At 38.4% G+C, this 12,985-nt stretch overlaps 1 protein-coding gene across 1 annotated transcript in view; it reads right to left on the bottom strand.

Annotated features, from left to right (window-relative positions):
• The window catches only part of STMND1 (stathmin domain containing 1), a 99,738-nt gene that overhangs the window by 72,036 nt on the left and 14,717 nt on the right, over nt 1-12,985 (bottom strand). The window contains exon 3 of the mRNA XM_059940677.1: nt 10,723-10,874. Within this exon, the coding sequence (XP_059796660.1) occupies nt 10,723-10,874 (152 nt within the window). The remainder of the gene's footprint in view (nt 1-10,722; nt 10,875-12,985) is intronic.

The following is a 12,985-nucleotide window of genomic DNA, read 5'->3' as shown; positions in this document are numbered from 1 at the left end:
GTGCCTGCCGAATGGCGTGCCAGGGTCGGCAGAGACGCAGCCCCTAGGGATTTCCAGGTGGTAGTGCGAACTCTTCGGGCAAAGGAGGGTGGGCAGGAGGGCGCCCAGCCCATAGTCAAGGAGTACTGGGATGTACAGCCGGTAGGAAAGTAGGAAGAGGCAGAAGAAGAGGAGGAGAGAGTTGAGGAGGATGAAGAGGACGAGGAGAAGGAGAGATGAGGGAGAGGATGAGAGTTATGTGGACCAAGAAGAAGAGAAGGACGATCCTCCTGAGGGCAGGGCACTAGATTCTGCTGCTGATTTTAAACTGGGATATTTTTTCCGCCAACTTATGATCCCGAAGTCCATATGGTTCTAAACAAGAGAGTGAATATCAATATGAAAACGCTGATGAAGAGGAAGAGGATGGAAATGAAAAACCAGAAGAAGGACTTAAAATGGATATGGTCTCAGCAGAGGGCGGCTCTGGAGAATACAGCTGGAAGGCATAAAAAGAAATGGACAGCAAAAGAAAAGATGAATTTGTTCTTCATGGATATTCTAGTTTTCATTAGCCCAAAATACCAATTTTGTTTCAAAGTTCAACACCCCAAAATGATATTAACTGACATCTGATTTTACTCTTACCTTTTAGAGATAAATTTAACAGTATTGTTCACTTTGAAAATAAAAGCTCTTTTGAAATGAAAAAAATAAATAAATAAAGAGGAAAGTATACAGTAGCCACTCAATAAATGGTAATTACTTATTCAGTGAAAGCAGTGACTTTTTTCAATGACAGCACACAGAATCACAACCAAATACAGTATTTGTCATGAAGGAGAGAGATGAGACTCAGAATCCCAGGGGCCAGCAGGCAGGAGGCCTGGGCTCTGTTTAACCCTGGGTCTACTGCTAACACCCACTGTGTGACCTGACACAAAGCACTTCTCTTTGGACTCACTTTTCTCAAAATTATACCGTATACGCTCCTCTGCAACTTGCTGAGGACGGCTAAGGTTTCTTCCAGCTTTAAAATCTATGATTCTTGGAAAGCCTTCTAAAGGGAAAACATTTATTAAAGTTCTGGTTCAGTTGCAGCCTTCAGACAGTTTTATGTGATGAGAAATTTTCACTACAGGAAAACTGGGAGATGTTTGTCAAAGCAAGTTCCCCCTCCCCCATTCTTGTGTTATTTTTTATGACAACTGGCTTTTAGGCTCCCTGCTGACAAAAGCCATCTGCTGAAAAGACGGGACATGCTTGCTATGGGGGCTCAACTAGAGATACTGTGAAATTAGGATGAAACAGTTTTTTGGGGAAGTTCACTCATAGAGGGCTAACAGAGAATGGAATAGTCATCTAAGATCCAATAAAGCAAGTCTCCATCAGGCTTACATAGGAGTCTGAGCCTTGATTTAAATCATGAGAGCAATAGTTTCAAGAGAGCTTGGGCTTTCTAGTTTGGGTGACCTCTTCCTGTGGCTTTATCCCAAAATGATGCATAAGAAATCATGTACTTCCTCTCCCTTGTGGAAGTTAATCCTACCTTGTACAGCCCTTGTCCTTTCTTGAGTTTGACATTTTAAAGAAAAGTATTGAAAGACCTGAGGAAAGCTATCTGTATTCTTTACCACTGGATTTTATAAAGTCAGGAGTTACCAATTGTTGGCACTTAAAAAATGATAGCATTATATGATCACATTATACGTACAGAGGTGCTACCCATAGATACTCTAAAAAAAAAAAAATCAACTTTAAAACCTATAGAAGTTACTAGTTCAAGTATTCTCTTTAAGAACACCAGCAGGGGATGGCACACCCAAAGATGCTGTGATAAGAAGGGGATCTCGTTCCTAGCCAACCTGCTTGTATACATTACTTCCTGCATCCACTGTGTCTTCCTCAGAGCTTTCTTAGTTAATTATTGACCGACAGATAAACCTACCTTGGCTATGTTCTCTTAATAGGAGTCTTGTGCATAGAATAAGCCAAAGTTTCTCACAACAGATCTGTCACTCCTGCTCTGCCACTGTTAAGACCTCCTAAGATGGTCACTCTGAGCGTTAACTGCCATTATTTTGTCTTTACCCCGGTCAACTTCCTCCTCCTTAAAAGACTCCCCATGAGGTTCAGCAAATAATGTTACAGACTCTGATACACTGTCAACAAACTCCCTAACTGCACTGAAGGTTATCAAGGACAGAGGTTGCCTGGAAAAGGGAATCAACTTGGACTAGAGACAGAAGGGATCAATAGAGGATTGAGAGTCTTGTGTAGGGAAACCCAGAACGGGAGAAATGAGTTTGGATGAGAAACACCTGAAGTGGATAATACCTATGTGGATAAATGACAGCCGCTCCCATCTCTTTAAAGAGATCTGTACCAATCCATGCATGTATTTACATGTGTATGTAAATCTAATACACATTTATAATACAGCCATTGGAGTCTCAGTAGAATGTTTTAAATATACTGGAAGATTCACTTAGTCTGATAATTTAGCTTCTTAACATCGTATTACTTACATATCATTATAATTCTTTCTGAGTGAGCGTAACATCTATTAGCGTGAATGTGCCTGCAGGCAGGTTATCCAGAGGGGCTATGGAATGGCTGTAGTACTGGCTAAAAAGCAGATGATGAAAAAAATTAAGAAAAAAGACGATAGGGGGCCCTGTGGACACAGATACTGCTGCGCATTTCTAGGAAGAGACCAGCTCATAGGGGAGTCCCCTTTTCAGCATCCTTTATTATATTTCACTCTAAATGATAACTGAATTAAACAACCTGGCTAAGACAGGGACAGATCTATGTCTAAAATTCCCTTGTATTTATATATAATATTGGTCTACATAAGGAGCCTTGTTTTTAAGTATTCTCACTTCTATTGTTCTGTTTTTTTTCTCATAATATTTCATTTAAAGTTCTTTTTAAAGCAATGAAGAAATGGTGTTCACATGTCTGATTGGATTCATCGTATTGTAGTATCTGCTGACAATAACATCCTTTTTCTTGACTATCCCCTTTTTGTTTCCTTTGGCTCTTTGTTTCTTAGTTAAAAGTATTAACTGTCTCATAATATTTTCATTTTCAGTCCTTCAATATTCATTCTCATCTTTTTGTATTGGCCTCAGAGCTTTCCCCCAAATATTCAAGACATCTGGTGTCTGACACACATGTTCTCAGCTACACCTGGATTGAAAGAGACTTTACCTGTGACACTGAGCAATTATATCTCTTCATTTCCATACGCTTCCTGGGTATCATCTTAGCCCTATAGTGAACACATGTTCTATTTTCAGGAATATTTTAGGACTCTCTTTCACAGTGAATGGGGGATTTCAGTTTTGAAAGCTTTAACCCTTCCCAGCTTGATAATGAATTTGAGGGCTTGGTGTACATTTTTATTGAAACTTCATGGCAGTGGTTCTCAGCCTGGGCTGCCCACTGGAATCACCTGGGAGCTTTCAAAAGCACCACATCCTGGGCCCACCCCAAGCCACTGCTCCCAGGAGTTTTGAAAGTTTCCTGGGTGACGCAAATGTACAGGTTGAGGACTGCACTCGGCAAGAAGACGCACAGCTGTGCCTTACAGCTCCGGCCTGTTGCAAGTCTGGCTTTTGTTGGCCATCTTGGCCCAATTCCAAAGCAAAAAAAAAGAAAAAGAGAACTGTGTTATTCTTGCCTACCTTTGCAGTCCTGTCACATTTAAATCCTTTTGAGAACGCTCCAACTATGCCCCTGACAACCATTCTATTTCTACATAATACGAAACACAGTCTTCATCTTTGGATCTCTTAATGATGTTATTGAAAGTCAAGCCTGTAGTTTTCATTTTTTAATAGATATATTTCTTTCACAGTGTAGCTTATATTAATTAACCTTGCTGGTGCCCTTGCAAGGTCCGAGTCTGAATCCATTCATCTCTGGCACTGGAATCATTGAAAAATGTGTTAATGTTACTCCCACTGACGTGAGCATCAAGGGTCCATAGCATCTCTCTTCAGAAGGCTTGCTTAGCTACTGAATGTTCCCACAATCTATCCTCCTCCAGATGGCTCTCCTGTCTTTTTTTTTTTTTTTTTTTTTTTAATTTTATTTTATTTATTTTTTTATACAGCAGGCTCTTATTAGTTATCCATTTTATTCGTATTAGTGTATATATGTCAATCCCAGTATCTCAATTCATCACACACACACCCCCCACCCCCAGCCGCTTTCTCCCCTTGGGGTCGATACATTAGTTCTCTACATCCGTGTCTCAATTTCTGCCCTGCAAACCGGTTCATCTGTACCATTTTTCTAGGTTCCACATATATGCGTTAATATACGTTATTTGTTATTCTCTTTCTGACTTACTTCACTCTGTATGACAGTCTCTAGATTCATCCATGTCCCTACAAATGACTCAATTTCGTTCCTTTTTATGGTTGAGTAATAGTCCATTGTATATATGTACCACAACTTCTTTATCCATTCGTCTGTCGATGGGCATTTAGGTTGCTTCCATGACCTGGCTATTGTAAATAGTGCTGCAATGAACATTCGGGTGCATGTGTCTTTTTGAATTACGGTTTTCTCTGGGTATATGCCCAGCACTGGGATTCCTGGGTAATATGGTAATTCTATTTTTAGTTTTTTAAGGAACCTCCATACTGTTCTCCATAGTGGCTGTATCAATTTACATTCCCACCAACAGTGCAAGAGGGTTCCCTTTCCTCCACACCCTCTCTAGCATTTGTTGTTTGTAGATTTTCAGATGATGCCCATTCTAACTGGTGTGAGGTGATACCTCATTGTAGTTTTGATTTGCATTTCTCTAATAATTAGTGATGTTGAGCAGCTTTTCATGTGCTTCTTGGCCATCTGTATGTCTTCTTTGGAGAAATGTCTATTTAGGTCACTGCCCATTTTTGGATTGGGTTTTTTTTTTAATACTGAGCTGCATGAGCTGTTTATATATTTTGGAGATTAATCCTTTGTCCATTGATTCATCTGCAAATATTTTCTCCCATTCTGAGGGCTGTCTTTTCGTCTTGTTTGTAGTTTCCTTTGCTTTGCAAAAGCTTTTAAGTTTCATTAGGTCCCATTTGTTTAATTTTGTTTTTATTTCCATTACTCTAGGAGGTGGATCAAAAAAGATCTTGCTGTGATTTATGTCAAAGAGTGTTCTTCCAATGTTTTCCTCTAAGAGTTTTATAGTGTCCAGTCTTACATTTAGGTCTCTAATCCATTTTGAGTTTATTTTTGTGTATGGTGTTAGGGAGTATTCTAATTTCATTCTTTTACATGTAGCTGTCCTGTGTTCCCAGCACCACTTATTGAAGAGACTGTCTTTTCTCCATTGTATATCCTTGCCTCCTTTGTCATAGATTAGTTGACCATAGGTGCGTGGGTTTATCTCTAGGCTTTCTATCCTGTTCCATTGATCTATATTTGTTTTTGTGCCAGTACCATATTGTCTTGATTACTGTAGCTTTGTAGTATAGTCTGAAGCCAGGGAGTCTGATTCCTCCAGCTCCGTTTTTTTCCCTCAAGACTGCTTTGGCTATTCGGGGTCTTTTGTGTCTCCATACAAATTTTAAGATTTTTTGTTCTAGTTCTGTAAAAAATGCCACTGGTAATTTGATAGGGATTGCATTGAATCTGTAGATTGCTTTGGGTAGTATAGTCATTTTCACAATATTGATTCTTCCAATCCAAGAGCATGGTATATCTCTCCATCCATTTGTATCATCTTTAATTTCTTTCATCAGTGTCTTACACTTTTCTGACTACAGGTCTTTTACCTCCCTAGGTAGGCTTATTCCTAGGTATTTTATTCTTTTTGTTGCAATGGTAAATGGGAGTGTTTCCTTAATCTTTAGGATTCTCCATGTATAGTATCCTGTCATCTGCAAACAGTGACAGTTTTACTTCTTATTTTCCAATTTGTATTCCTTTTATTTCTTTTTCTTCTCTGATTGCCATGGCTAGGACTTCCAAAACTATCTTGAATAATAATGGCGAGAGTGGACATCGTTGTCTTGTTCCTGATCTTAGAGGAAATGTTTTCAGTTTTTCACCATTGAGAATGATGTTTGCAGGGGGTTTGTCATATATGGCCTTTATTATGTTGAGGTAGGTTCCCTCTATGCCCACTTTCTGGAGAGTTTTTATCATAAACGGGTGTTGAATTTTGTCAGAAGCTTTTTCTGTATCTATTGAGATGATCATACGGTTTTTATTCTTCAATTCGTTAATACGGTGTATCACATTAATTGATTTGCATATATTGAAGAATCCTTGCATCCCTGGGATAAATCCCACTTGATCATGGTGTATGATCCTTTTAATGTGTTGTTGGATTCTGTTTGATAGTATTTTGTTGAGGATTTTTGCATCTATATTCATCAGTGATATTGGTCTGTAATTTTCTTTTTTTGTAGTGTCTTTGTCTGGTTTTGGTATCAGGGTGATGGTGGCCTCATAGAATGAGTTTGGGAGTGTTCCTTCCTCTGCAATGTTTTGGAAGAGTTTGAGAAGGATGGGTGTTAGCTCTTCTCTAAATGTTTGGTAGAATTCACCTGTGAAGCCATCTGGTCCTGGACTTCTGTTTGTTGGAAGATTTTTAATCACAGTTTCAATTTCATTACTTGTGATTGGTCTGTTCATATTTTCTATTGCTTCCTGGTTCAGTCTTGGAAGGTTATCTTTCTAAGAATTTGTCCATTTCTTCCAGGTTGTCCATTTTATTGGCACAGTTGCTTGTAGTAGTCTCTTAGGATGCTCTGTATTTCTGCGGTGTCTGTTGTAACTTCTCCTTTTTCATTTCTAATTTTATTTTTTTTAAACTTTGGATTATTGATTGATTGATTGATTGATTGATTGCTGTGTTGGGTCTTCATTTCCGTGCGAGGGCTTTCTCTACTTGCAGCAAGTGGCGGCCACTCTTCATCGCGGTGTGCAGGCCTCTCATTATCGTGGCCTCTCTTGTTGCGGAGCACAGGTTCCAGATGCACAGGCTCAGTAATTGTGGCTCACGGGCCTAGTTGCTCCGCGGCATGTGGGATCTTTCCAAACCAGGGCTCGAACCCGTGTCCCCTGCATTGGCAGGCAGATTCTCAACCACTGCGCCACCAGGGAAGCCCCTCATTTCTAGTTTTATTGATTTGAGTCCTCTCCCTCTTTTCCTTGATGAATCTGGCTAATGGTTTATCAATTTTGTTTATCTTCTCAAAGAACCAGCTTTTAGTTTTATTGATCTTTGCTATTGCTTTGTTTCTATTTCATTTATTTCTGCTCTGATATTTATGATTTCTTTCCTTCTGCTAACTTTGGGTTTTGTTTGTTCTTCTTTCTCTAGTTCCTTTTACTTGAGATTTTTCTTGTTTCTTGAGGTAGGCTTGTATTGCTATAAACTTCCCTCTTAGAACTGCTTGTGCTGCATCCCATACGTTTTGGATCGTCGTGTTTTCATTGTCATTTGTCTCTAGGTATTTTTTGATTTCCTCTTTGATTTCTTCAGTGATCTCTTGGTTATTTAGTAACGTATTGTTTAGCCTCCATGTGTTTGTGTTTTTTACGTTTTTTTCCCTGTAATTGATTTCTAATCTCATAGCATTGTGGTCAGAAAAGATGCTTGATATGATTTCAATTTTCTTAAATTTACTGAGGCTTGATTTGTGACCCAAGATGTGATCTATCCTGGAGAATGTTCCGTGCACACTTGAGAAGAAAGTGTAATCTGCTGTTTTTGGATGGAATGTCCTATAAATATCTATTAAATCTATCTGGTCTATTGTGTCATTTAAAGCTTGTGTTTCCTTATTAATTTTCTGTTTGGGTGATCTGTCCATTGGTATAAATGAGATGTTAAAGTCCCCCACTATTATTGTGTTACTGTTGATTTCTTCTTTTAAAGCTGTTAGCAGTTGCCTCATGTATTGAGGTGCTCCTATGTTGGGTGCATATATATTTATAATTGTCACATCTTCTTCTTGGATTGATCCCTTGATCATTATGTAGTGTCCTTCTTTGTCTCTTGTAACATTCTTTATTTTAAAGTCTATTTTATCTGATATGAGTATTGCTACTCCAGCTTTCTTTTGATTTCCATTTGCATGGAATATCTTTTTCCATCCCCTCACTTTCAGTCTGTATGTGTCCCTAGGTCTGAAGTGGGTCTCCTGTAGACAGCATATAGATGGGTCTTGTTTTTGTATCCATTCAGCAAGCCTGTGTCTTTTGGTTGGAGCATTTAATCCATTCACATTTAAGGTAATTATCAATATGTATGTTCCTATGACAATTTTCTTAATTGTTTTGGGTTTGTTTTTGTAGGTCCTTTTCTTCTCTTGTGTTTCCCACTTAGATAAGTTCCTTTAGCATTTGTTGTAGAGCTGGTTTGGTGGTGCTGAATTCTCTTACCTTTTGCTTGTCTGTTAAGCTTTTGACTTCTCCATCGAATCTGAATGAGATCCTTGCCAGGTAGAGTAATCTTGGTTGTAGGTTCTTCCCTTTCATCACTTTAAATATGTCATGCCACTCCCTTCTGGCTTGTAGAGTTTCTGCTGAGAAATCAGCTGTTAACCTTATGGGAGTTCCCTTGTATGTTATTTGCCATTTTTCCCTTGCTGCTTTCAATAATTTTTCTTTGTCTTCAACTTTTGCCACTTTGATTACTGTGTGTCTCGGCGTGTTTCTCCTTGGGTTTATCCTGTATGGGACTCTCTGCGCTTCCTGGACTTGGGTGTCTATTTCCTTTCCCATGTGAGGGAAGTTTTCAACTATAATCTCTTCAAATATTTTCTCAGGTCCTTTCTCTCTCTCTCTTCTCCTTCTGGGATCCCTATAATGCGAATGTTGTTGCATTTGATGTTGTCCCAGAGGTTTCTTAGGCTGTCTTCATTTCTTTTCATTCTTTTTTCTTTATTCTGTTCTGCAGCAGTGAATTCCACCATTCTGTCTTCCAGGTCACTTATCTGTTCTTCTGCCTCAGTTATTCTGCTATTGATTCCTTCTAGTGTAGTTTTCATTTCAGTTATTGTATTGTTCATCTCCGTTTGTTTGTTCTTTAATTCTTCTAGGTCTTTGTTAAACATTTCTTGCATCTTCTCGATCTTTGCCTGCATTCTTTTTCCAAGGTCCTGGATCATCTTCACTATCATTATTCTGAATTCTTTTTCTGGAAGGTTGCCTCTCTCCACTTCATTTAGTTGTTTTTCTGGGGTTTTATCTTGTTCCTTCATCTGGTACATACCCCTCTGCCTTTTCATCTTGTCTATCTTTCTGTGAATGTGGTTTTTATTCCACAGGCTGCAGGATTGTAGTTCTTCTTGCTTCTGCTCTCTGCCCTCTGGTGGATGAGGCTATCTAAGAGGCCTGAGACTCTTGTCTTTTCTTTTTGACCCACCTTTTATTTTCTGACCCCCAGTGATTCACCTACAGCGAGAAAAAAAACTCTCCTTGTCCTTTCCATATTAAAGACGCATCATTTTTTTAGTACTTTGAAGTAAGATAAGGTAGTCGAAAATGCCTTGCATCCTGTTAGCTAGCCTTGTGCAAATATAAATTGTCATTATGTTGGCATCATTTTTTCCATTATGTGGTCCATTTTTACCTTCCCCTTCCCCCCCAGTTCCTCTTATTATTGGCAGCCTGATAGTATCATTCATAAGGCTTAACAATCTCCTTTCCTTGCCAAATACTTTCTGCAGGACTTATTTTTCCTTCTTCAAAAGAAAATGCCACTTTGGCTTTTATTTATGAGTTCTCAGCAAGTCCCTCACACAGAGATGGAAATTACCTTTATTGAAACACTAAGTGACTTGGTCTAGGTGCAAACTTGATTTCACTAATGAATCTTTTTATTCCCTATTGATTGTTTTCCCTACAACACAGGGGACTGGCCATCACTGAGGTGGCTTTGATATAATTTCTGGTCTCAATTTCCATCATTTCTGTTTCTTTCTTTTCTTTCCTATTCATTTTCCCTTAGGCCTCTTTTCTGTGTTATTTCTTCTTTTTATCTTCTTTTCTCTGTCTATGCTTTAGGATTACTGGTGCTGCCAGCAAACAGTGGCTTAAAAAGAAACCCAAACCAATAAGAACTAAGCAAAACAACAGCAAATCTGCCATCTTCTTCATAGGTTTACAAAGAAGTTATTAAAAAGTTAAGAACGCAAGACTTTGGCCACAACAAGTTAAAATCAGGCTACAAATAATGCTCACACTACAGAAAAACAATGATAGATCAGTCAAGATGAATCAACAAAGAAAATTAAGGGTATAACAATTTTTATCATTGTATTTATTTCCTCATGGTTGACCTCAGGGTGTGTATATAAAGGCATACATGTATCTATTTTAGCTTTGACATTTAGGCCTATTTTCTTATTGGATAAGTCAGGGTTCAGTTTGATATTCACATGCCTAGTGCGTAGGCAATATTTAATAAAAACTGCTGAAAGAATGAAGGCATTTTATTCAATGGGGCTTATCATGTCTCAAATTTGGTGAAACCCAAGGTATGTTTCATTGGATTCATTCATCATTAACGATCAGGCAATTCCTGAATCTGTAGAGAAGGATGGTGTGCAGAGGGGTGAGGGAGTTTATGGGAGAAAAAATTGGCTTAGATAAATGCTGTAATCTGTATTGTGACACTAAGATGCATATTGGTGGAAAAAATAACTAGTGATCAGTCATATTCTGTTGCTATTTTAACTATAAGCTAGTGTTAATTACAAAATTACTTGCCGTGACATCATATGATTCTCCATTTCTAAATACTTTGCTGTGGCTTTGTATTATTCCTTGAACAATTAACTCCTCCAGGATGTCTGATGACTTTTGTTGCTCTCGATTCTCTAAGGGTTGGGGTTTATGGATTAATCCATTGATCACTAGGTCTTCCAAAGGAAAAGAAAAAAGAAAGTGAAATTTAAGCACAAAGATTTTATCAATCAAATGCTAAATACATGTCTTATAAATCATGCTAATTAACTCTTAGTCTCAACACTTGTACCTAAATATCTGTTTCTACTACAAATCTTTATAATCCTTTGAAGTTCAAATCCTTAATGTTCTTACAGAGGATACACATCAACATAACATACTGTTTACTTAGCAGGTCGAATATTAACATAACAAAAAGTCTTTCTTGTGCTGCTATGGACTACTTTTTTGTTGTAACAACACTTACACACTTGGGTACGATTATACGGGTTCTGTGCAATAATTATGAAGCTAAACCACAGCCACGAATGAGATAGTCTTTCAGTGACTCTTATGAGTTGCAGTTTGGTTTCTATGCTTTGTATACAAAGGATAAACAGCGTGATGTTGCCAAGAGACTTCTAGTTCTGCAACCCTGAGTTTACAATTACGCCATCTGCTAAATCTACATAAGTAAAAGCATGCCTTTTTGAAAAGAGTCTTTGAACGAAATCAGAATTGGAGTCGAGTGGTAGCTAAATTTTTATTCTAAAAATGGCACTGAAACAGTTTATAGGGGAGCACTAATGAGAGAGACCACTCCCTTCACAAATCACCCAATTATATAAATAAGCAAGCAAGCATCTGTTTTTACAACCTCATAAAATAAAGGTGCAATGAGAGGTCCTCAGAAATGAGCTCTCTTCTATTTTAAGAAGTCCATTTCATCCAGTGGATGGAATCTTTTTATGAAAATTCTAAACCCACTGGTTAACAAAGACAGTTTTCATGTATTTGTAATGGGAAGACAGGAAAAACACACACACGTGCACACACACACACAAACCAGATGTCTCTCACTTCAGAATATTAACCTTCCTGGTATCAGAGACTTCTAATTGCCCACTGCAATTAACTCCAACGAATTTCCTATAGTCTTATCACCTTTCCAGTGCTATGTCTTCTACTCATACACGTGTTTGAAATAGAGTCAGTTCTCATTTTAAAGTGCTCTGTACAGATTTTGGTACAGAGTAGTAAAGCATGGCTTTCAAGGAGGTAAACGAGAAACTAAAAGAACAGAAAAAAATCAATAAAGAAGAGGTGAATCCTCTTCAAGGAATTAGAATGATTTTTTGTTAGAAGGTGGGTTTATCTGCAAGGGTCAAAATAATAATAATTATGACCGTTTATTGAGCACTCACGTGTCTGGCACTAGGTTAAGTACTTTATGTTCTTTGTAAGATCTAATTCAAACATAAATTCTGTGACAGAGGTGTTACTATCTCTATTTTATACATAAACTATATGAGAGAGGCTAATCAACTTGCTCAAGGTGACACAAGTAGTAAGTGAATTAACTAGGATTTGAATCCAAGTCAATCTGACATTAGCATCCACGCTCTTCACCACCTCACTGTACTCCTTTCCAAACAGCTTATGTATCAATAAATGGCTCCCACTGGTCATGGTCCACTTCTCTCTCAGGATGTTCTTAAAAAGAATGTCATCGTTGACATCTGTCACTAGCATAACAGAATTATTTTAACCATTTCTATCCATTCTTTTCTGAGTCTACCAAAGTGCTTGGCTTGACATTTACAGTAGCTCACTTATACAGAAATCCCTGGACTACATCAGTCATTTCAACTAATATTCATGATTTCTTGGGACACTGAAGACTATTGGGGGAATGTTTAAAAATAACATTGTGCTTCTTTCTGATTATAAAAGAAATAGTGGGGCTTCCCTGGTGGCACAGTGGTTGAGAATCTGCCTGCCAATGCAGGGGACACGGGTTCAAACCCTGGTCTGGAAGGATCCCACATGCCGCGGAGCAACTAGGCCCGTGAGCCACAACTACTGAGCTTGCGCATCTGGAGCCTGTGCTCCGCAACAAGAGAGGTCGCGATAGTGAGAGGCCCGCGCAACGCGATGAAGAGTGGCCCCCGCTTGCTGCAACTAGAGAAAGCCCTCGCACAGAAACGAAGACCCAACACAGCCAAAATAAATAAATTAATTAATTAATTTAAAAAAAATAGTGGTTATCAGAGTAAACTTGGAATATATAAAAAAGAGTAAAGAG

Source organism: Balaenoptera ricei, chromosome 11 (genome assembly GCF_028023285.1).
Source record: "Balaenoptera ricei isolate mBalRic1 chromosome 11, mBalRic1.hap2, whole genome shotgun sequence".
Lineage (NCBI taxonomy): Eukaryota > Metazoa > Chordata > Mammalia > Artiodactyla > Balaenopteridae > Balaenoptera > Balaenoptera ricei.
The sequence above is the reverse complement of the archived record's forward strand: the minus strand, read 5'-3'. Positions and strand labels throughout refer to the sequence as shown.